The sequence below is a fragment of the Thermobia domestica genome, chromosome 9, assembly GCF_964235325.1.
Source record: "Thermobia domestica chromosome 9, izTheDome1.hap1.1, whole genome shotgun sequence".
NCBI lineage: Eukaryota > Metazoa > Arthropoda > Insecta > Zygentoma > Lepismatidae > Thermobia > Thermobia domestica.
Genome location: NC_137462.1, coordinates 76,244,935 through 76,271,652, shown reverse-complemented (window position 1 = coordinate 76,271,652; position 26,718 = coordinate 76,244,935). Strand labels below are relative to the sequence as shown.

At 33.5% G+C, this 26,718-nt stretch overlaps 1 protein-coding gene across 1 annotated transcript in view; it reads right to left on the bottom strand.

Moving 5' to 3' along the window:
• Positions 1 to 13,965: 13,965 nt before the first annotated feature.
• LOC145694027 (alpha-tocopherol transfer protein-like) overlaps positions 13,966 to 26,718 on the bottom strand; it is a 73,899-nt gene continuing 61,146 nt past the window's right edge. Inside the window, exons 5-7 of the mRNA XM_081770166.1 lie at positions 22,831 to 22,941; positions 20,199 to 20,307; positions 13,966 to 14,293 (exon numbers count right to left, since the gene is read on the bottom strand). Coding sequence (XP_081626292.1) covers positions 14,142 to 14,293; positions 20,199 to 20,307; positions 22,831 to 22,941 — 372 coding nt within the window. The 3' untranslated portion in view covers positions 13,966 to 14,141. The remainder of the gene's footprint in view (positions 14,294 to 20,198; positions 20,308 to 22,830; positions 22,942 to 26,718) is intronic.

Below are 26,718 nucleotides of genomic sequence, written 5' to 3'. Positions count from 1 at the left end.
TTAACCAGCAGCAGTGTCAATCTTCAACTGCTCTTCTGAAAACATGATGATTTTGAAATGTGTCACTTTTCGATTAAAGAAGAGATTATTTGTTCTGCACTTGAGAGGTATTTATAGACTTAAGTTATACTACAGACATGCGAATTATATCCTAACATATTGGATTCATTTACATAATCAAGATCTTCTTCCTGAATCCTTTTGCTGTGGAAAATATATCAATTCGTCCCTTTGTTTGCAAAGTGTCGAAAGTAGGGTGGCGTCACCTGACCCCCGGTAGCTGAAAAATCGCCCTTTTTTCCAGGGTCTCCTGAGATCAAGGACTCAATTTTCCAGTGTCTCACGATACGCTATGACCCACGCACCGTCCACCCACGATCTTTTACGGCCTCCATGTTAGGGGTGTATTCACTCTCTTTTATGAGCACTTTTTAAGGGGGTGTATTTGTTCCCTTTTATGAGCACTTTTTAAGGGGGTACTCATTCCCTTTTATGAGCATATTTTCCACCCCCTATTTTAGCATAGCAGATAACACATAAGGCTACGAACACACAGCAGAGCAGATAACACATAAGAGTACGTAACATAGCAAGGGTGTATTCGTTTTCTTTTATGATCACTTTTTCCACCCCAATTTAAACATAAGAGATATTACATAAGACTACGAAACATAGGAGGGGTGTATTCATTCCAACCCTTATTTTAACATAGCAGACAATGAATACCTATGTAACATAGCAGAACTAGTAAAAGAGTATGACTTATTTTTCAACCCCTATTTTAACATAGCACAAATTACATAAGACTACGAAACATAGCAGGGGTGTATTCATTCCCTTTTATGATCATTTTTTTCAACCCCTATTTTTAACGATAAACATAGCAGAGCTAGTGAAAGAGTATGGTTTATTTTCCAACACCTATTTTAACATAGCAGAAATTACGAACACACAGCAGATCAGATAATACATAAGACTACGAAACATAGCACTGATTACATAAAAACAAGCATGTCCCCAAACTACTGACCATCGAGAACAGAGGTCAAACTCAAAAACGGAGCCACATTAGTAATAGGTCATCAAAGACCACATGTCCCAAAAGTGTTGACCATCGAGGTCAAAGGTCAAAATACTTAAAACCTAATAACTCGAAAACGGAGCAAAATATTGATATGGCCTTTCCACATTTAGTAATTGGTCATCAACTACTACAGGTTCGAAAATAATGACCATCTAGGTCGAAGGTCAAAATACTTAAAACCTAATAACTCAAAAACGGATCCAAATATTGAGATGGTGTTTCCACATTTAGTAATTGGTCATCAACTACTACAAGTTCCAAAATAATGACCATCAAGGTCAAAGGTCAAAATACTTAAAACCTAATAACTCGAAAACGGATCCAAAAATTGAGGTGCTGTTTCCACAGTTGGTAATTGGTAATCAACTACTACAAGTTCCAAAATAATGACCATCGAGGTCAAAGGTCAAAATACTTCAGACCCAATAACTCGAAAACGGATCCAAATGTTGAGATGGTGTTTCCACTTTTAGTAATTGGTCATCAACTACTACAAGTTCCAAAAATAATGACCTTCGAGGTCAAAGGTCAAAATACTTAAAACCTAATAACTCGAAAACGAATCCAAATATTGAGGTGCTGTTTCCAAAGTTAGTAATTGGTCATCAACTACTACAAGTTGGAAAATAATGACCATCGAGGTCGAAGATCAAAATACTTAAAACCTAATAACTCGAAAACGGAGCCAAAACTTGAGGTGGTGTTTTCACATTTAGTAATAGGTCATCAACTACTACAAGCTCCAAAAATAACGACCATCGGAGTCAAAGGTCAAAATACTTAAAACCTAATAACTCGAAAACGGAGACACATATTGAGATTGTGTTTCCACACTTAGTAATTGGTCATCAACTACTACAAGTTCCAAAATAATGACCATCGAGGTCAACGGTCAATATACTTAAAACTTAATTGCTCGAAAACGAAGCCACATACTGAAATGGTGTTTCCACATTTAGTAATTGGCCATCAACTACTACAAGTTCTAGGATAATGATCATCGAGGTCAAAGGTCAACATACTTAAAACCTAATAACTCGAAAATGGAGCCACATATAGAGGTGCCGTTTCCACATTTAGTAATTGGTCATCAACTACTACAAGTTCCAAAATAATGACCGTCGAGGTCAAAGGTCAAATATTTAAGCCTGTGTGACCTATTCAGTTTTGTACCAAGGAGAGAGAAATGAAGAATGATTAAATACGACTGGCTTACTTCGAGAAAGAAAGCAAAGATATACCATTTTAACTAGCTGAGAATTTCAAAGGTATAAATTTGTACTGACCAGAAAAGCGAAGACATTTAAAAAGTATAATAAATTTATTGAGGTGTCTTATTTACTTTTGTACCAACGAGAAAAAAGCCAAGAAGGATCATTTTTAACCGGCTTAGAATTTTATACCTTTTTGTAAAATTTGTACCAAACCGAAAAAAGCAAGGAAATACCATTTTAACTAGCTCAGCATGTTATAACTTTTTGTGCTACACATTTGAGTGGTCTACCCAATTTCTTGACCATTTTGTACTTTTTAAACAAACAAAGGAATAAATTTGTACTAACCAGACTCAAAATTTTATATCATTTTGTAGCATGCAGAAAAATGAAAGAACTAGCGTTTTGTACTAACTCAAACAAACGAAAGAATAAATTTGAGTGGCTTAAGCAAAGAAGGTCAATGGTAACTAGCCTTTTTGTGCCATTAAAATAAACGAAGGATTAAATTTGAGTGACCTATTGAAGAATGAATAAATTTTGTTTGCAAAAGCGGAGAAGGTCTATTTTTATGTATATTTTGTACTACTCAAATTCTGCTTTCTCTACCAACCAGAGAAAAACAAAGAAAGACCATGTTCTGTTACTCAAATAAACGAAGGAATAAATTTGTGTGACCTATGCACTTTTATAGCAAGCAGAAAAAGCCCCTTTTAGCTTTATACCAACCATGAAGGTCCATTATAACAAGCTCGGTATGTTTATACCATTTTGTATTACTCTAATAAATTTGGGTGGTCTATTTCATTTTTGTAACAATCAGAAGAAAAGCTCAGAATTTTATACCTTTGTGGTGTTACATTTTGAATATTTTTGTGTCATCCAGAGAGCAATTTAAATTGACCCTCGCTGACAATTCAGTTGCCCGTAATTCAGTATTTTAGCTCTAACTATTATTTACATGTGCTAGTCCAATGTTTGTAATCTATTAAATTCTTAATATTACAATACTACAAACTGATCCATTTATAAAATAATATAGTTAACAGTTCAATTCTCTGTAACCCTTTGTAATTTTAGTCCTAATATTTTCGTCTATTCATACACAATCAAATGCATATGCTACAGCGTCTTAGTGTTCATTTACAGAATTAAATAATTATTTATCTTTTTCTAAAAACATTTCTACTATTTCGTTGATATAATAATCACACTGTAATGTATTCATATATCAGATTAATTTTTTTCTCCAAAGTATGTGTTCTTAATATTACAACCTTTAAAAATGCTTCTTTAAATAAAGTTTATAGATTTTCTCTCTCATTTCACGTTTAATTAAGATCGTCCATACCTTTTGTAATAATTCGTAATCATACTGCAGCAAACAGTTGTGATCTTTTTCGTTTTCATTATGTTCAGAACATGCTTCACATAATAATACTGAATTTGGTGTATACTCATTAAATAATTGTATAACACATGTATCACTAATACTTTCACTAGTACACCCGCACACATTAGCTTCCACTTCAAAACAGGTAATATTTGAAACACTGTCATCATCACTTTCCGGGAATATTTCATCATTATATCTATTATAGCGTCTAAAATAATACACTCTTTCTATTTCTTGTGTTGGATATAGAATTCTCACTTTATCACGTAATTCATATGGCAAATCGGAGTCAGACGGGTGAATTAACAGTATAGGTTTTTCGTTTTCACGCTGAATTTGTTATTCTCTAGGTGAAACATAAACAATTTCCATGCTAGTAATTTTTCTGCTCTTCAGCAAAAAACAAATCAAGTGTGATACATCTATTTATATGCCTACAATAAAAACATTCTATGCATTCTCCGTCTTATATTACAATCAAATAATATGTTTCAAGGCAATACAAAACAATTCGTTAATATAACATCATGATGTAAGTTCAATTATTTTCCAAATATACTCCATAAACTTATATTCCATTATAATAAAATACATAAATGCAAAAATATATGTCTTTTTGGACTTAGACGAGGAAAGAAAGTATAAAAAATAATTGAATCGTTGAGCAATAGGCAGTACCTATACTAGCAATACAAATGTTAGGTAACGCATTCGTAACGTTGCTTAAATATCTGCAGCAATATGGAACTTTGAAAACTTTTCTTACTTTGATATGATCTCTTCTGCTGTGATCAAAAATGGCCATGAATGCTGTCATGATTTGTTGTCCTTCATCAGTTTTCCTTTAGTACGCTAATTGCTGTGGTGTTCTACACAATTAAGTTATAATTGAATTATGACGTAACTCTGGTTGGTTAAATCTCACGTTCAAATATTTTATGAGCCTTACTTAGTGACGGGAGAGCGAAATTAAATTGTTCTCTGGATGACACAAAAATAATACAAAATTTAGCACCACAAAATTCTGAGCTTGTTAAAATGTATCATCTTCACTTTTCTTCTGATCGTTACAAAATGAAATAGACCACCCAAATTTATTAGAGTAATACAAAATGGACCTTCTTCCCTTTTTTCGGGGTTTGTACAAAACTAAAAGGGGTTTTTTCTGCTTGCTATAAAAGTGAATAGGTCACACAAATTTGATTAGTACGAAAGGATATAAATTATCCTTCTTCGTTTTTTGTTTATTTGAATAGCACAAAAAGATATAGAAATGGTGAACTTATTCCTTCGTTTGTTTGAGTAGCAGAATATGGTCTTTCTTTGTTTTCCTCTGGTTGGTACAGAAAGTAGAATTTGAGTAGTACAAAATGTACATAAAAATATACCTTCTCCGCTTTTTTAATTGCAAACAAAACTTTTTCTACTTGGTAAAAAATTGAATAGGTCACTCAAATTTAATAGCACAAAAAGGTATAAATTGACCTTCTTTGCTTAATCCACTCAAATTTATTCTTTCGTTTGTTTGAGTTAGTACAAAACGCTAGTTCTTTCATTTTTCTGCATGCTACAAAAGTGAATAGGTCACACAAATTTATTCCTTCACAAAATGATATAAAATTTTGAGTCTGGTTAGTACAAATTTATTCCTTTATTTGTTTAAAAAGTACAAAATGGTCAAGAAATTGGGTAGACCACTCAAAAAGTCATAATATGCTGAGCTAGTTAAAATGGCATTTCCTTGCTTTTTTCGGTTTGGTACAAATTTTACAAAAAGGTATAAAATTCTAAGCCGGTTAAAAATGATCCTTCTTGGCTTTTTCTCGTTGGTACAAAAGTAAATAAGACAACTCAATAAATTTATTATACTTTTTAAATGTCTTCGCTTTTCTGGTCAGTACAAATTTATACCTTTCTTTCCTTTTTTCTCCTTGGCACAAAACTAAATAATCCATCCAAATTTGAGTATTACAAAATGATACAAAATTCTCAGTCCATGTTCGCTTTCTCGAATTTATCCCTTCATTTGTTTAAATAGTAAAACATGGCCTGAAAATGAGCTTTCTCGTTGGTACAAAATTCAATAGGCCACTCAAATGGTCTTTCTTCGCTTTTTGTGGTTATTACAAATTATTATTTTGTTTATTTGTGTAGCTTTTTCAGTTTGGTACAAATATTACAAAAAGCCCTAAAAATCTAAGCCTGTTATAAATGGTCAGGACACCAATATTTAAATGGCAATATTAGGTATGAAAAAGCCGAGCTAGTTAAAATGTATCATCTTTACTTTTCTTCGAATGAGTACAAAAACTTAGACTACTCAAGTTATCCTCAGTTTTTAATGGTACAAAAAGTATAAAATGGCCCTTCTTTCGTTAATTCGGGTAGTACAAATTTTACAAAAATATTGAACTAGTTAAAATGGGCCTTCTTCGGTTTTATCTCTGGTTGTTACAAAATTAAATAGCTCACTCATATTTATGCCTTCGTTTATTAGACTAGTTTAAAATGGTCCTTTTTTTGCTTTTTCCTTTTGTTTGTTGAAATAATACAAAATGGTATAAAATGGCCCTTTTTAGAGTTGACACAAATTATAGGTCCTTTGTTTATTTGAATACTCCAAAATGGTGCAGTTTCTTTGTTTTTCTCGGTGGTACAAAACTAAATACTCCATTGCTTATTTGAGTAGTAAAATTATATAAAATAGTCCTTCTTCGCCTTTTTAGACCACTCAAATTCTGAGCCAGTTAAAATGGCATTTCTCATTGGTACAAAGTTGAATAGGTCACTTAAATTTATTCTTTCGTATGATATAAAATATTCAGCTAGTTCATTTTTTCTCGTTGGTATAAAAAGTAGAATATCGAAATTATTCTTTCGTTACAGAAATTATGAACTTGTTAAAATGGCTCTTCTTCGTTTTTTTTGCTGATTTATACAAAAATAGAACATTCTAGTAGTTCAAAAGTTACATAAAAGTCAATTTTCGTTTCTTTAAACAGTACATAATGAGTTAGTTAAAGTAGCTCTTCTTCTCTTTTCCAGTTGGTACAAAAGAAAATAGTCCACCTAAATTTTATTCATTCTTCACTTCTTTTTTCTAGTTGGTACAAAACTAAATATTCTATTCCCTTGTTTATTGGCGTAGTACAAAATGCTATAAAATTCTGAGCTAGATAAAATGTCATTTCTTGTTGGTTCAAAATTGAATAGGTCATTCATATTTATCCTTTCGTTTGTTTAAATAGTACAAGATGATTTGAAATTCTCAGCTAGTTAAAATGGTATATCTTTGCTTTCTTTCTCGAAGTAAGCCAGTCGTATTTATTCATTCTTCACTTCTCTCTCCTTGGTACAAAACTGAATAGGTCATACAGGCTTAAATATTTGACCTTTGACCTCGATGGTCATTATTTTGGAACTTGTAGTAGTTGATGACCAATTACTAAAAGTGGAAACACCATCTCAACACTTGGTTCCGTTTTCGAGTTATTGGGTTTTAAGTATTTTGACCTTTGACCTCGATGATCATTATTTTGGAACTTGTAGTAGTTGATGACCAATTACTAAAAGTGGAAACACCATCTCAACATTTGGTTCCGTTTTCGAGTTATTGGGTCTTAAGTATTTTGACCTTTGACCTCGATGATCATTATTTTGGAACTTGTAGTAGTTGATGACTAATTACTAAAAGTGGAAACGCCATATCAATATTTGGCTCCGTTTTCGAGTTATTAGGTTTTAAGTATTTTGACCTTTGACCTCGATGGTCAACACTTTTGGGACATGTGGTCTTTGATGACCTATTACTAAATGTGGCTCCATTTTTGAGTTTGACCTCTGTTCTCGATGGTCAGTAGTTTGGGGACATGCTTGTTTTTATGTAATCAGTGCTATGTTTCGTAGTCTTATGTATTATCTGATCTGCTGTGTGTTCGTAATTTCTGCTATGTTAAAATAGGTGTTGGAAAATAAACCATACTCTTTCACTAGCTCTGCTATGTTTATCGTTAAAAATAGGGGTTGAAAAAAATGGTCATAAAAGGGAATGAATACACCCCTGCTGTGTTTCGTAGTCTTATGTAATTTGTGCTATGTTAAAATAGGGGTTGGAAAATAAGTCATACTCTTTTACTAGTTCTGCTATGTTACATAGGTATTCATTCTCTGCTATGTTAAAATAAGGGTTGGAATGAATACACCCCTCCTATGTTTCGTAGTCTTATGTAATATCTCCTATGTTTAAATTGGGGTGGAAAAAGTGATCATAAAAGAAAACGAATACACCCTTGCTATGTTACGTACTCTTATGTGTTATCTGCTCTGCTGTGTGTTCGTAGTCTTATGTATTATCTGCTATGCAAAATAGGGGGTGGAAAATATGCTCATAAAAGGGAATAAGTACCCTCTTAAAAAGTGCTCATAAAAGGGAACAAATACACCCCCTTAAAAAGTACTCATAAAAGAGAATGAATACACCCCTAACATGGAGGCCGTAAAAGATCGTGGGTTGATGGTGCGTGGGTCATAGCGTATCGTGAGATACTGGAAAATTGAGTCCTTGATCTCAGGAGACCCTGGAAAAAAGGGCGATTTTTCAGCTACCGGGGGTCAGGTGACGCCACCCTACTTTCGTATCTAAAAAAATCGAATTTTGTGTTAAGACCAGCCCCGAATTCCCCTTTAGGAGCTCTATAATTCTCTTTAATAGCCATATCTAAATTCCTAAATGTGACTGTGGAATAAGCAATTTGATGCTCGTCGTATCTCAATTGTAGATAATTAAATTTTTCTCGAACTGCCGTAATTCCAGATACGGCTGTTTGCAAGAAAAAGTAAGATAAGTTTCTATTGTTCACACAGAGTCGTATCTCAAACGACTTTCTATTTGTGTATATATGTGTGTGTTCATGTTAATGTGTAATTTGTTTTAATATGTTGTTTAAGCAAGCAGAAAATATTTATGTGCCTTCACAATTGGTCCCTGTGATCAAGCTAGTTCGTAGAAAGCAGCCTTGTGAGGTACTGGAACAACAGCATAGTGACTTCCTCAACTTCAAGCAGCTCTCCAAAGAACTTAGAATTCTACAAATTCGAGAATCAGAGGGAAGTAATGCAAAAGAAGTAAACTGGAAGAACATGATGGACATAAGAGTTTTGAAAAGGTCACCGACAACCAGCGACGCAACTAGGCTAATCATCGCTAGGGACAAGAACTCGCCTTAGCGCTCCCCCCCCCTCCTCTGACCAACCAAACCAAAACACTCCTCAACTACACATGATACTAGCATCACACAGTAATTCTCCTATTTCATTTTTACTTCAAGTGGTGAAACTTGATTTCAAAATTGCAATACATAATTTAATTTTTAATACAAGATAAGACACCAAACTAATTAGTAGTTGATTGGCAAATAATCTAAGTGTAGCATGTTTGACACATTCTTATAGTCTTATAATAGTCACTGCAAATATCCGGATGTGCATATGTGTAGAATGAATGAGCAGTCTCTTGATTTAGAACGTAATATTTAATTATGACAATCAGTCAAGCTGTTGTCTCAAGTATTACACTCGGACATTTTGCAAATTTCTTAAATCGATGTTAAGTTAAATGAAAACACCAAAAGTGTTTTTTCTTCTATAACACACAATAAGACGGAAGTGGAGACATCCTAGGAGGGTGACAACCACTTTGACTATGTTCATGAAGAATGTTTTGAATCCAGTTTGGATAAATATAAATTCTTGGAAGTTGTGGCTAATACCGGTAAATTTGGGAGTGGTAGCAACATTATCTACAGATTTTACTTTGTTGCTCAAAATCGTTAAAGACCCGAAAAATATTGTTGTCAAGCTATCCGATGTTTCTTTTGAAACAAATATGCTATAACTAATGTTAAAAAAAAAAAACATTTCTTATCAGATAGAAAATTTGGTGAAAAGCTGGAACTAAAATTTAACTTTACGGGCTCTTTTGGATGCAGAAGTTTTACAATGTCCTCAAAAGATAGCTTTGAAGCTAATTACGCTCTATAGATATGATCCTAAGTTTGGAGAATCGTTGTTGTCCTGTTAAGTTTCTGAGGCATTTTTTTTAATGATCTTTAGTTTGCTATATTTCCTTTCCTTGCCTTATAGTGAAAATAAATATATGCCCAGTTTTGGGCGCCCCAATCCAGCGGCCGTGGCATAAGCCCTGTTTTACCCTCCCCCTTAGTTACATTACTGCTGACAACTATTTTCTACAAAACCAGCAATCTACAATTAGACTACAAGGAACTTCAAGTTAAGCATCTCAAGAAGAACGTAAAAGATTTTAAGATCGGAAACTTTAACTTGGGAAAGCTGAAAGTCACCCAAGACAAGTACGGAGACATAATATATCTGATCAATGGACCTGCCCTTGTCATACAAATGTCTGAGCACCAGCAATTTTACTTGCAGCATTAGGACGATTTCAAACAGAAACGAGTTTCTTTCTTTTTGTAATTTTGTTTTTATATTCAGGACTGTCTTTTGCCACTTACTTTATGGATATGGTTCAGTAATTTTTAGTATTGTATGGAAGTGCTATTAACTGTACTCATTTAAGTTGTGATAGCTTATTTTTAATTTCATTATTTAGACGCTGTCTTGAATTTTATTTTTCCTGCATACAGCTTCATATTCACTTCATAGCGTTAACTTGTATTATTAATTTCATACCACATTGTTTCTTTTTTTGGTGAAACTTCATAAGCCTTATTAGTTTGTTCTTTTATTATTAATTTCATAAACATGCTTAATTAATTAACGAAAGAAACAATATTTTTGGTTCTATGGTTTGTTTATATCTTTTACAACTTATCCATATCAAAAATGAATACAGCAACTTAGATGTACACAAATGGACAAATTTACAGTTTTTACACTTCAATTTGCATTATTCCTATATCTTAAGAACTATGCACAGTGACATAACTTATTCATAAAAAAAAAAATATTATTTTGCAAAGTGACGTATCTCAAATAACATATTTTTTATGGCTAAATATAGCAATATTATATAATATGAACATACATATGGTATTAACGAATATACTTTTGCCTACATTGTGTCAAAAATTGGTAAATATTTGTTGGTAAACACGAGTGTAAGAGGAAAGTGAAATAGGTGCAAAATTTCAAATCGCTCTCCTGAAAAATGAGAAGCATCGCATATATCCAAACCAGACTAGTTTTCAAAGTCAGTTGCCAAGGCAGAAGAAAGCAAGGCAAGCAAATGAATGTTGATCACATTCTTTGATATGAGAGAATCGTTCAGAGAGAGTTTTTGCCATATGATCAAACAATGAACCAGAGCGTTAGTAAAGAGATCCTATCGTGCTTGCTTCATTCAGTCGAAAACATGAAAAAATAAACTTTAAAGGCCCATAGCTCCAAAACTATTTGACCTACCTTAGTCGGGTCAGGACTTTACTTACTAACTAATATGTGGGTTATCCAAAAAATACAGGTTTCAGAATCCTAAGGTACTCACGAAACGATTTTTATAGAGGCAGTTTGGCTACGTGAACATAATTTGAAGTACTCACAAACTACCTCTATAAAAATTGTTACGGAAGTACCGTTGGATTTGAAACATGGATGTTTGGATAGGGCACATGCTAGTTCCTAAATAAAGTCCTGGCTCGGCTACATTAGGTCCCATAGTATTAGAGCTATGGAGCTTTAAAGTTAATTTTTTTTCATGTTTTCGGCAGCCTATAACTCCGGAAGGAAGCATTTGTGTACCCAGGTTGGTCTATACTTTTCGTCCTATCTTGGTGTCAGAAACCACCTTCCAAACATTGTAGGTGTTGTTTTGAAACACCCTGTATATACAGTCTGAACAATATACTGAACTAAATTAACTCATAGCTTTGTTCGAAATTTTTACACAGGGCAGAGAGATAGGGTTAGCCACGAGACGAGACGAGACGAAATTAACAAACTTAATTTATGTAAAGATAAAAATGAATTATCACAATCTCGATTATGATTGGAATATCTCGCTCTGCATTGATTACATTATATGCTACATAATTGCAACGTAATTATAAATGTTTATGAGTGATATTGTTGCTTAGGTTAGAACTGTGAGCGTAATGTCTAACTATATAACGGGCAACACATCATTCAATCAGGACAATTGTTATATATTGACGTGATTATTTAAATATATACGCTGAATATAGTACAATAGTTTTAGTATAGGAACAATCTCGTAACAAAAATTAATATGCTAGTATTATAATGGCAGCCTAGTCCAGTGCTTCTCAACTGGTGTGTCGTGACACCCTAGAGTGTCGGGCAGTCCGATAGAGTGTGTTGCATCATTAAACATTTAATAATTACTTAAAATGACTTTTGAAACAAACTGCAACAGTCAACACCTCCAGTGGCAAAACCAATGTGGCCAAGTTCTACATACAGTTACTTCTTTATTGAAATTTATAATCTTACACCTTTTATGATTTGTATCGTTATTAATAAAAAAAATCAAAGAAGTGTATCGCGATATCGTCAGCGATTAGAAAAGTGGGCCGGCAGTTAAAAAAGTATGAGAACTACTGGCATGGTCCTTTATACACTTTAATTTTCACACCACGCAGGACTGAACCATCTGTATAATTCTCCCGTGGCCGTACCTCGTCGTTGCAGGACTCTAGTGCTACACATGAGACGAGACAAAATTTTATCGTCTTGTAAAGTTTTGTCCCGCATCGATTCAGGACAAATTATTTTCTTCTCTCACCTCAAAAAAAAAAAAAAAAAATCTCGTCTCGTTTTGTAAACCTCTGTTCAAAATTTCTGCCCTGATTTTTTTCTCAATTTCACCATTAAGTTAGAAGAATCCTTTCACAATCACCAGAGGTACACTCATGTCCAAAATGATTGTCGCATATCTATAACTGTCTTCTTGTAAGCATATAATAGGGTATTTTTAATACTGATACTATGTGTATAATCGGGAAATGTATTTTTGTGGTAAATTTCATAGGAAAAAAAAAATACAAATACAAAAATTAGAATAAGTAAAACAAAATGTTGCTAAATGGATAAGAAAGTTTTATTTTTCTTATTTACTGCTCTTTTGAGATGAAATTTGCCATATACATGTCTTTGACGATTATACACATACTAACGTTGTAAGCAATACCGGGTGAATTCGTTTTCAAATTATATTCCTACAACAACATATTTATAGACATGCGACATTAATTTTTGGACGTAAGTGTACATGAAGGGTGAGATATAACAACACAGGTCGGTAGCCAGTCCAAAAATGTAGGGGGGGCCCGGTAGAAGTTAGGGAGGCCCGATCCAACAATATTATAGTTCATCAGCATATTATAGTTCATTTGCAAGCCTACCGTGAAAATTTTAGGGAGGCCATTAAAAATTTAGGGGAAGGAGCTTGACCCCCATGGATACGGGCCTGTAACAACATTTTAACCATATTTAATTTTTTGAGTATACTGTGTAAAAACTTAAGTATCTTTAAATGTTCATAAATTCTCTTCATTGTAATTGCACAATCACTTTATAGTTGTTTTTTTGAAGCAGTGCTTGAGATCTAATACTTGGATGAACTACTGTTACCTAGGAGACTTGAGAAAATTCTCGTTTTGTCTCGTCTCGGAAATGAAGCGAGAATTGTAATATTTCTAGTCTCGCCTCCGTTTTAAAAATGCACGTTTCATTTCGAATTTAGTCTCCTAAGCAACACTTCTTCAAGATCAGACGTATGTAGGAAAATGGGTAACGATAATGCGTCATGTTATGGTTTGATTTCTTCACACCTAAAATTTGCTAGTAATACCATTTTCACTACGCTTTCACCCGGTGTGTAATCTGAGTATACAACCAAAATGACTGTATATGGGGTGATAACCGTCAGCTGAAGAAGGTGCAATAAAAGCTGAACCTAAACCTTACAAACATCATCATATTGGCAAGTTTTCCATCATATAATATTTTCCAAGTGTGTGTGTGTGTGTGTGTGTGTGTGTGTGTAACATTGTTTGCTGGATACTTTCATTTCTATATTAAAGTTATCTCAAGAACATGGCTTCGTATTAGACTATACTCGAGCTTCACTATGTACATTTAAGCTAATACGTAAGTTACGCGTGAGGATTTATTGTATTTGCTCTTTATGTCATAGAGTCATGGTAATGATAAGGAAAAAAAAAACAACTACGTAGAAATATATTTTATAAAGAACATCAATCTTGTCTCCCAAAATTTGTTTCACATTACACGCAATACTTTTTCACCTCACTGTGGACACTTATTAACTTCAAGAAACAAATACTGATTTACTTAATTTCGTGTGTTAAGTCTCTGTCTTGCGTTTGAAATACACAATATAGTACGTATCATTTACATGTTGCTTTAGCTTCTTGGTAATAAAGTCCTCTTAATCTAGCACCAGTTGTCGGAAAGATCCTTCCATACCAAAAATCTCACTTGGACTTCTGGGGATTCCTGGCCTTAATGATTCTATTGCCTTCAACTTCTCAATGCGAGAATAAAAATCTCTGTGTTCATAGCAAAAGTTCTTAAATCTCTCTGTAAAATGGAAGATAAAATTACAAAAAATCACTTTAAAGATACAGAACAATACATTACATTTGTAAAATCAATGAAATAAAATGAACTAAATAAATTAATTATGTCAGGTGAGGCTGGAGATGTAAGGAAATCAATTTGGATTTCGGAAAGGAAAAGGCATCGGTGATGATATTTGGTTGATAAGAATGACATTAGAATGAGTTCTTGATGTAAAGGAAGAATTTTGTTTGTGCTTCATCAACTGGCAAAATGCATTCGACGGGATCAATTGGATCAAATTTCTGAAAATAGTTAAAGAATTCGGGGTCAACTGGAGAGACAGACGACCCATTCGCAGCCTGTACATAGGATAACGAATGAAGTTGTGCTTGAATCAATGGGAAACCAATAGTGTGGAGATTGGAAGAAAAGTCAGACAAGGATATAGTATGTCGCCCTAATTATTAAACATTTACAGTGAATGCTTAATGAAGGAAGCATTAACGGGAATTGGAGATTTTAAGATTGTAGGGCAGATCATTAACAAGATCAGGTATACAAAAAATACGGTTATTATAGCTAGAACCAAAACAAGACTACAGGAGATGATGAACAAAATAGTTGACACTGGGAACCAATATGAAAGAGAAACCAACTTCAGAAAATCAAGTCATGAGAATATCAAATGGAATCGCACCCTCACGGGTCAGACTAGAACAAAGGGAACTTCGTCGAAGTCGATAATTTTAAATATCTGGGAAGTATTTTCACGAGAGATGCCTACTGCACCAAAGAGATCAGGTCAAGAATTGTCACAGCCAAAGATGCATTCAACAAGAAAAGATCACTCTTAACTAGAAGGCTCAATATTGGACTAACGAAGAAGGTGGTAAAGTGCTATATATGAGGTATTGGACTGTATGGTTCAGAGACTTAGACATTACAGAGAAGAAATATTTAGAGAGCTTCGAAATGTGGTGTTTGAGGAAGATGGAGAATGTACAATGGACGGTGAGAGTAACAAATGAAGATGTTTTAAATTGGATAGGAGAGAAGAGGACGTTTTTAGCTAACATTCATCCTAGGATGGTCAGTTGGACAGGATACATCTTGCGAAGAAATTGTGTTTTTTATACTGCCAAAGAAGGAGAGATAAAAGGAAAGCGAAGACTAGATGATAAACACAACTGATTGATGATTTGAAAAAAAAAATAGAGAAAATATTTTGAGTTAAAAGAAGCTGAAGTTTGAGAAACGTGGAAGAAACATTTCCAGGACCAAACCTGAAACAAAATAATAAAAAAAGATTCATTAAACCAGGGACCTGCCGAATACTTAATAATAATCATTGTTTAGACAAGAAAACTTTGAAATTTAGATAACTTACCCCGCCTGAAACCGTTTATCCTTCATCTTTTTTAACCGCGCTCAATGAACTTCTTATGCTGTTAGTCGGTATTATAAAATTGAAAACCTTTTCTTAACATGTCGAACTGTAATTAGTCCCTGAAACTGTAGTTTGTTTTATACTGTAATTTAAAATATGTTCTTTTGTCTATATCCAAATGTTGCATTATGTAGGTGGTGAATATGAAATCTTTACTTGTTTTTATTTAATGCTTGCACACAAGCTACGACCTTTGTTTGGAGTATCTACTTATTGTCTGTGTGTAATATTTCAACATCGGCAACGAAAAGATAACGGATGATGATGATTTGGCTCTATGATTTCACAATTTTATCCTGATGGTGGTTTAATAATCTAGTACAGAAATTCCCTCTTTAGTGCTAAAATTCCCTAATCACAATTTTAGGTGAAATGGGAATTCCCATCTCGATTGAAATTGCGGAAGGTTGGGACCACGGTGGCTCAGTGGTAGAGCGTTCACCTCTGGTGCATGGGGTCCTGGGTTCGGTTCCAGTTCCCGCCAAGTGAACTTTGTGGTGGACAAACACCGTGTGCGTGGTTTTCCTCGTGGTTCTCCCACTTTCTTCATTCCACAATTTTCATTCATTTCTCATCATCACCGTCTCCTTTAGCCTAGCCGGCATAACGTGGGACGTAAAACTCAAAGATTTCATTTCATTTTATTTTGAAATGGCGGAAATTGTTATATGGAGAAATCAGTGACTAATAAGATGAGAGGGAGACGAGAGGACCGAAAGGTTGATTATTTTGAACTGTGTATCACTTTCCGATTATAAGAATGATGCGGAAAAATATAACAAAAGAAACGAAACCAAGTTTTCCATCTACCTTATTTATAGGAGTATACTGAACATTAACGTTTCGAACAGAAATTTTGACTCTCACATCGAGAGTATAACTAATACAAAATATCAGTTCACAGGTCTAAGGTGTATATTCGGGCCACATGTGAAGAATACATAAAATATATCCATTTAAATCAGTTAGAAAAATCTGGAAAAGAACGACATTCGTCGCAAGAAAATGTTCACAACTCTTCCGAAAAATTTATCAACTACAATGTTGTAGTATATCCATATGTACACAAGTTCTTTATACTGAACTACAATATACAAGGTGTCCGAATTGAAACACGTTCATTTCAAATACTCATAATAATCATAATAAACAGGCAAGAACAGTTTCCTAGGTGGTATATAGTAGCTTAGTTGTGGAAATTTTAAATAAGCAATGAACGTAAGGATTTACTTTCTTTCAATATATCATTTCTGGTGCTAAAATATGTAAATGACGACTAATGATGAAAGTGTGCAAACTGTGTAGTGGCACGTAGAACAGGGTTTCATTATTGCAGTTCAATGACGGTTCCGGTGCAGTGTATCATATACTCTCACAATTCCACGAGAATCAAGGCGTGGAAAGTAGCGCTTCTAAGAATAGGATCTGTCGCTAAGCTGCATTGGCATTTGAAAGTCTCGAACTCATTGAATGAGGAATTAATACAAAAATAGAGTTGGATAAGTGATTCAATTTTCTGGTCATCACAGTTGCCTGACATTGCTCCCCTGGTTTCCTTCCTGTGGGTATACGTAAAAGACATTGTCTGTGCGACAAAGTGATATCTGTGGAACAACATTGTGAGAGTATCTGCAGTAGTATTGAGACAATTACGCCACAGATGCTACACGTGACTTGGAGAGAAGTTGAGTATAGTCTGGACATCCTCCATGACATTGATGGGGCACATTGCACAGAAAAAACATCATGCCTATCTATATTCATTGCTGTAAATCTGTTTAACGCATTAAGTACGTGCGGCATTATAGTCAGTGAAAATTAACCCTCTATTGCATGAATTTTGTGTTTACGATTGGAGAAAATCTTTTTACTCTGTATTTACATCTCTGGAGAATCCTTTGATGGAATCACCAAAGAAAATCGTCCAAAGTCACTCGGGATGGGGGTTTTGGATTTCATATATAAAAGCAACAACATGTATTTGACACATATGCTTTTGCTGTTATGATCGTTATTAGAAAATGTGATATGACGAAATATATACCACGAATTTTAGCACGTTTACATCATGATGAAATCTAGGTTCATACGGATACCAAGAGTAACGAATTCGAAAGAATATGCAAAACAAATATTATGGTATAATTCCAAAAATATAATACTAAATTGATAGCTACAAGTATGATTTCAATGATCAAACAGTGATGGTATTAGACTTTCCGGAAATACAGTAAGAAAGCAATGAGAAATGCAAATGTCTCAGTTCCTGTGTACAGTTGGCCACAGAAATTCTTGATGTACAAAGTCCGCGAGATAGGCAACCCAACCAACTCCTGCTTCAAGATTAATTACGCCTGGTAGAGTAGCTAGAACAGCAGAATGAAGTTGCCACACCTGTTAAAAGAACAAATCGTAAAGTGTGTTTTTGTGCAGCAGTGAGGAGAAACGCTGACTGACGAAATGACAAAAGGAAGTCTTTGGATACTTGTACTCACAGTAAACAGCACAATACCAGAAAAAATATACGGACACCAGAGGCACCGATGAGAAGATAACAGTCGGGGAACTTAAATAATCTTATAATTAACTCAAATGAGGGATTATAAACAAGTTAACTTACTTCAAATGACTATGCATATATACGTATCAAATAATACACGGATAGATTATGCGTTATGTTATGATGTAATTCAAGCGCACAGAGGCTATGTTGCATATTGGGTTAAGAAAAAAATTGACATTGTCTGTACACTTATGAACAGTAAATCCGTAAAATCAATTTTTTCTTAATGCGTAACCAATCAAGTAACAGCATTAGTGCCTTTTGCTGGGTCATCTACCTCCACAAATATTACATAAAAACTCGTCTCTTGTTTTAACGTCCTAAAAGGAGGGGAACAACAATTGGTTGTCCGTAAGTTTCGAGTTTGCAGTGGCGACTATTCAGAATTACATTACGAAAAAAAAATATTTGAGAAATTTTGTGTAGTTATTTCATTCGGATTTTGTAGCCAGCGTAATTTTGCTTGTTTTTGGTTGGTATATTGCAAATAAAAATTATAGTAAAGTAAATTCAACATTATTAGTTTCAAATCAGGAATTTCTAACTAAATCGGCTGCTCAGTATTTTATCCGTTGCTTCCGAATTTCATTAAATTGAAGTGCATAAAACCAAGAGATCAAGGTGTACATACAGGAAACTCGATAAATTTTGCAACTCGGATAACTCTGTGATAATTACATAGTCAACGTTTACGAATTTATCCTGACGAGAACAAATGAATGTCTCATAGAAATCAGATTAGGATAGTTCATGTAATAGAAGCCTAAAATGATAGCAGCGCTCTGATGAATGTTGAAGGAACTAATTCAATAGAGTATGTTATTATCACTGTAATGCAAAGAGTAAAAGGTAATATGTTAAATTGAAAGAATTTCTGTTTGAAATTGGTCTAAAAATAAGTGAAACAATAAATATTTCAATCTATATAGTTTTTTTCAATATATTGTTACAAGTTCTGAAACAAATCCTTAAAATTAGTGCTTCTTTTCTTAGTAATTTTACTCAATAATCAGCATTATAAGTGAAATTCGCAGTTACATAATCACTGAAGTGAGAATCAATTCACGTCTACTTGTTTTATTGTGCCCTACGACTTCAATGTGGAAACGCAAATCTGCAGTAGAGAAAGCAAGACTCCTTTATTAGAATCCTGCACAGTCAAGCAGTACTACGAGGCACAATAAATCTTCCACACAAGCAGAATACGGACGCAATGTAACTGGACGTCCAGTTAGCTAAGTGTTAAATGAGAAAGGGTAAAAACTATGAAAATAAAGAAGCACTATGTGCATCATCCTCGACGATTTCGTTCTATTACTTCCGCTCTAAAGGAATACGCTGAAACACACGATATTATCGATGTTTGTCGTGCTCCGATCTTTATGACGACGATGATGTGCCCGATGATAATTGTATTCAGTGTTTACAGTGTGATAAATGGTTTCACCAGCTGTGCCAAGGACTGACAAAATACAAATGAACTTGGATTGCATTTGGTGCACGATGGAATATATCTGGAACAGATAATCACAAAAAAGACTCTATAGTTGCCAGTAAGTAATATTACATTTAGCATTTAATCATTATATATGTAATATGAATTTAGCTGTATAGTATCACGAAATCACTCGTAATTACAGACTATCGAAAATTTATAGACGTTTACTTCAAGAAAATATACTTCAACGTTTATACTTCTTGCATAAATATACATTGTTTTACTAATGTGAATTTTCTAGTTTATAGCATGTATCCATCTTAATACATATTGATATATAAAATACTTGTACGTTTTATTTCTAGCCTTGAGCAGGCTAAAAGCCTTAATAACACAAATGCCAAAGTAGTTTTTATTACTACAAGCTGAACTTCCTGTTAGATGTGGATTTTAATTGACAACTGGTTCAACTCACCATTTAGCTCACTGATTGTTCCTGCGCTGCCTCCGAGTTCTTTTGGAAGAAATTCCTTTGACACATGTTTGTATAGACCATTGAGATTGTTTGCTGAGTAGAAACACAGCTGCAGAAACAAAATAATAAATAAATAAAGTAATAAGTTCTTCAATATTATTAGCATTTAAAGAGAGTGTCTAAAGATGAGAAATATACAAATTAGTAGATCGCATTGGACTGAAGAAAATAATATAAATCCTGATGCATAGTTTACGAGGAAATAGACAATCAAACTTTTTTCTTGTAAACCTACTTTACACTAGGATCTTGTGAGCATCTCGCGTAAGCTGTAGCTGCTAGCTTTACATTGTCTTAAATGTAAGTCTTCACACATGCGAGTCGGTGCAAGTGAGCCGCGGCTCTCAGCTGCTGTGAGGATCACCCCGCCAGTAGCTGGCTTGAGCGGGCTGCTAGCGGGGAAGAAAATAACACGCCCTTCACACGTGATCGTAAAGTCAGTTGGAATGGAGAAAAGTTTACATATATTTGATGTTGGAAATTTTCTCATTTTTGTACTAATATACGGTTCTTCAAACGAAAATTTAGAAATCCTGAAGTAATTGAAAAGTATTCTTTCATCTTCTCTCAGTGTAGGAAACAGACTGTAAAATGAACATTCTTCCAGCCTTGATCGACTTATAGGATGAATACACATTGTTCTATATATATATATATATATATATATATATATATATATATATATATATATATATATATATATATATATATATTTGCAATTTATCGCCAAAATTAAAGCTGCAGCTTCTTCGGCTTTAGCATGGCTGCCATTTTGGTATCACGATCTTTATAGCTGCTCAGAAGTATTCGATGCCTTCACACTATAGGTTTACAGTACATGAGCGGCTCAGAAGATTCTAGTGGGAAGGCAGCCTAAAAGTTGTTGCTGAATAATGACTACTACGCCATCTATTAAGAAGAAACTAGTACTAAAAAATACAGCTTATGAAGCTTTTTATGAGGACACTATCTAGCAACACGTTTCCGTTGAGTAGAAAGACAGCTGTATAATAATAATAATAATAATAATAATAATAATAATAATAATAATAATAATAATAATAATAATAGTAATTACTAGCATGTAAGGAAAAGAAAGTGTCTAAAGATAAGAAATATACAAACTAGTAGAACACATTGGACTGAACAAAATAATGTGAATCTTAACTTCTAATTTCCAAGAAAATCAACAAACAAATTTTCTTTTTTTGTAAACCTAGAAGTTGATTCACAACGATACCAGATTTAGCTATTTTGTTGTTTAATTTCTTGTAACAGTAACAAACATAACGTTAACCGTGGGACACACATACTTACTACTTTTAAAATTAAAATAAGAGGATGTCGATTCTAATAATAATAATATCAATAATGATAATAATAATACGCATTTTATGATCACAAGAGACGAACATAACAATGATTACGAATTATTCATTAAATAAGCCGAAATCTTTCAAGATCTTGTGGGTTGAGATCGGAGGTGGTGGAAATTAACAATTTCCGATGTCCGTATTGATAGTCATTGAGCAAAAGCAGTACGTGATAGCGAGAAGCAGTCTTTTGGAATCGATTGGTAAATGGTAAATGGTGATAATGAATGGTAGAAATTGACAAATTTCAGTTTGAACATTGATCCCCATAGATTTGAAAAAAAATGGTAACAGATAAACGGTGGTTTAGGGAATCGATTTAGTGTGTAAAGAAAAGATATTACCTTCATCTGGATATCTCTACTAAAACCGGAGGTGGTAGAAATTTACTGCTGCTTCTGGGTTGAATATTGATCTCCATAGAACAAGAATGGTACGCGAGCGAGTAATGTCTTCTTGATATGGATACAGAGTTCAAGGAACAGGTTATCATCTTTGCAGGAGCGCTCGAAGAAAATTTTCTAGAAAGTTGCTATATTACATCTGGTATTTCTGATATTTAATATAGGTATTTTGCTATGTTACGTATACATTTTCGTGAGCCAGGGGGGATAGGCACCCTCCCCTCCCCTTCGGGCGCCCATGCATATTTGGTCTTATTACTCTATTCTAACTAGAAGTTATAAACTTCTTGTTTTAGTATTAAATTCTAATAGTTTAGAAGTTTACCCTAGCTTCACACTGTGAAACGAAACTCACTGGTTTAAGATCAAAATGTAATAACTACTAAATATTTAACTTAATGCAATGGCAAAAATCTTCCAATCATCCAACAGAAATAAACCTAATCTAATATTAATTTGTGCAACCCTCGTACTAACACTAAAGTAACTCAGTTTTCCTTAATATTATCGTCAGAGGCAGCTGTGAGGGAAGTCGGAATGGAAGAAAAAAATGTATATTGCTTGAAACTACTGTAAGGCAATAAAGTTATCCGGTGCATTAATTGTTGTATACAGAAATTAGTCCATTAAGAAAAGTTTCTTCTTTTAGCTTCAACTAATATATATATATATATATATATATATATATATATATATATATATATATATATATATATATATATTTATATTTATATTTATATTACCAGTATAACTTTCCTCACGAGGGGCCTCTGAAGGTATTAATTGCTCACTTACTCTATCTTGAAGCTTCTCTCCCAACCACTGTTTAATTACTGCCAGGCCCTTCTCTAGAATGGGTGCCACGTTGATGACATGCACTTGTTTTACTCGATTTGGAAAGGCTTTCTGAAATTTTAAAGAATGGATTTGAAGAAGGATATTCTATAATGTATTATTTAAACTATTCTTTTAATTTTAGCCACTCACAACACATAAATTACAGTAGACTTTGAACATTATCTCAAGTTAATTCACATAAAATGATGTAAGGCATTTGAACTTCCTTAGCAAAAGAACTAGAAATAATTGGTAAGGGAAATCGGCAAGAATATATTAAATTAGTATCATTTCATGACGAGCATAGTTTTGTATACTTACTACTGATGCTGTATATTGTTGAAGCGATTGACCTCTCTTTTATATTAAGCGATTTGTATTAAGAAAATCTTAAGAAATTTAATACATTTTCGTGAGCCAGAGAAGTATAGACCAAAATAGGTGCACAAATGCTTCCTTTCGGAGTTGTAGGCTGCCGAGAACATGAACTTTAAAGGTCTATAGTTACAAAACTATGGGAGTCGGGTCAAGACTTCATTTAGAAACTAATATGTATTCTATCCAAAAATACATGCTTCAGAATCCTGCAGTACTCACGCAACAATTTTTATAGAGGCAGTTTGGCTACGGGCATATAATTTGAAGTACTTGCCAACAACTTCTATAAAAATGTTGCGGTATAAAGTAACTCGTTATACATAGGCCCTCAGTCATAATTATAGCTAGATTATATTAATGAAATCACTTAAAACAGTTATAAAACACTTTATCTTTCCTGGTCTTTATTGTGGCACACACTTATTGAATTAAATACACACCTTCATTATTATGTATATCCCTTTTTATGATGGTTTCTGAATTATATAATTTATTTATAAAACGTTGCTATGACAACGTCAAGACAAAAACTCGTCACAAATCATCAGATTAGAATCAACTTTGGATTCTCTTTCCTTTTTTGTATTTTCTTCTTCTTCAAACTGGTTAGTGCATATTTTAAAATCATACGTTGCCCAGAAATATAAGAAAGGATATTTAAAATTACACTGAAAATACAAAATATCGAAATACAAGATGTCGTTACATCATGTCGCCCGAACTATGGGACTTTCTTTTATTGGATTTCCAATTAAAAGAAAAGAATCCTGGATCGTTAGGTAATACATATTAATCACTCGAGTTTTCGAATGCACCTCGTATATATGAAAATTACAATTCATATTTATTTTTATAACAATATTATTATCATATTTATTTTAAATTTTATCATTGACTTCATTTATCTATACATTTAAACGAAATTTGATTTACAAGTTATTTAATTTTAAGTCCTTTTCGGGTCCATTAAAAGGTTGTTACAAGTTAATAATCATTTACTTGGGCATAATGAAGAAGGTTTTGAAAAATATGTATTTATGATATTCATATGGTTGTTCTTTGAACGAAAAAGGATCAAGTACATATATTTTCTTAAAAAATATCAATAATATTCAAGATAAAACATGACAGTTAATATCAGAACAAAAATTAAAGTTACACATTGAACAAAAGACAAGATCTTATCGTAATTATGAATATACAGAATTTGAATAAAAATGCAAACGATAAACGAAATCATAACGACATTTATGGTAAAACAAAAGACAAAAATCAATTGAATATATTCTTTCGGACGCCACAACATTAGCCTAAGTGATATGACCAATGAATTCGTTTAAATTGCATTGAAAGCCATACATCGGTCACAGTCTTGCACGTTACTTACTTCTACAGTTCTTTGTTTCTTATTTTGAGATTTTGTACCATCTATGAAATTTCTACGAAATCCAATTCGAACGAAATTAGATCTAATGATTACATGCTTTCTAAGTGTAAGCAATCGTACTACACTTGGATTAGGTTCAGTTACACGATCACTATTACTGTTACTACTAAGGTTAGGTTCGGTTATCTTGCCGGTAAAATTAGGTTCAGTTTTAATTCGTTTTACTGGTGGCGAGATGTCGTGTTTGTCGTCTTTCCAAAATATTCACGGTAGTCTGTCCTACTACGTTTTTTTGTTTCTTCTGTAATTAGGTTCGGTTACATTACCGGTACATATGAATCTAACATTACTTTTCACATTGGGATCACACTTTAATCTCACATGAATGCTTCGAATTTGATTTCGATTAAGGTTAGTTTGGTTCAGGTTAGTTCTGTATTGCACTATTGATGGATCTTCAAAACTTTGCAATGTCATATCAAGAAGATTGAAATTAACGCACTGCATTACGTTCGGTAAAAAGCACCATCTGATTGTTCACTACTATCATTTTGGTCTTTTCGTTGAATGAACATTTCAATAGCTCTAACTCAATCGACCAATCATTACAAGCATTGGTGGGAACACACGTTCTTTTTCTGAATTTCACGAATACTGGAATAAATTTTCTTCCTGCTACATGAACCAATGACGTGTACATATCATTAAACGGTTCTATTACAATTACTTCATCTCTATAATTAATATCATGTTGAAAGCAACCAATAGCATTCGCTAGATGAAGATGACCATAGCTTTTCGCATATTGATGCATACTAAAATCTTCATTACACGCAGCATCAGCAAGACAATAAAAAACATTCCAATGAAGAGAAAAGTCAGCGTAATCTGATCCAATCAATACTGCAGTTTGTTTTTGAGAACACTCAGCAAATTTCATCCACACATTTAAATCAATGATGTCATATTTTTTCGTTGATGCAAATTTAGGATCTGTATTCTCCATAGTTTCTGTGGAAGGTTCAGGTACACTGTGATCATTAACTATAGTTTCTACCACTTCAATAGAATTTTGCATTTCAGTGAATCTATGTATAATTCATTTCATTTTAAGATCACTTTGCTCAATTCGTAGAGTTGTTTTGTCGATTTTACTATTGAGTTGTGTCATCTGTTCACCAAGATCTTGCTTTAATTGTCCCATCTGCTGACCAAAATCTTGCTTTAATTCTTGCTTCAATTGTCCTATCTGTTGATCGATTTTACTGTCGAGTTGCTTCATTTGTTCCGTTTGTTGATCCATTCGGTCACCAATTCGTTCCATTTGTTGATTCATTTGATCACCAAAATCTTGTTTTAGTTGTTCCTCAAGTTGGTTGATTCGTTCTATTTGTTGTTTAATGAGATCGGCCAGGTCAGAAAAGCTCATTCCCCTGTTGCCACCTGATTCAGATGTATTTCAAATATCAGGAAGACTCATTTTAATATTCCTCGGAATTTTTGTACCACTTCTCAACACGATCAACTTCGTCTTGTTATTTCTTTTAATGAAATCATCTCGTAGCCTTATAGTCAATCTGTACTGATGAAATTTATTATTTAGAAGATTGCCTACTTTATTTCAACGAATCTCCTAAAGGTTCCTGACGGCAAACCACCAAAATTTTATAACGTAACTCGTTATACACAGGCCCTCAGTCATAATTATAGTTAGATTATATTAATGAAATCACTTAAAACAGTTATAAAACACTTTATCTTTCCTGGTCTTTATTGTGGCACACACTTATTGAATTAAATACACACCATCATGATTATGCGTATATCCCTTTTTATGATGGTTCCTGAATTATATCAATTATTTATAAAACGTTGCTATGACAACGTCAAGACAAAAACTCGTCACAAATCATCAGATTAGAATCAACTTTGGATTCTCTTTCCTTTTTTGTATTTTCTTCTTCTTCAAACTGGTTAGTGCATATTTTAAAATCATACGTTGCCCAGAAATATAAGAAAGGATATTTAAAATTACACTGAAAATACAAAATATCGAAATACAAGATGTCGTTACATCATGT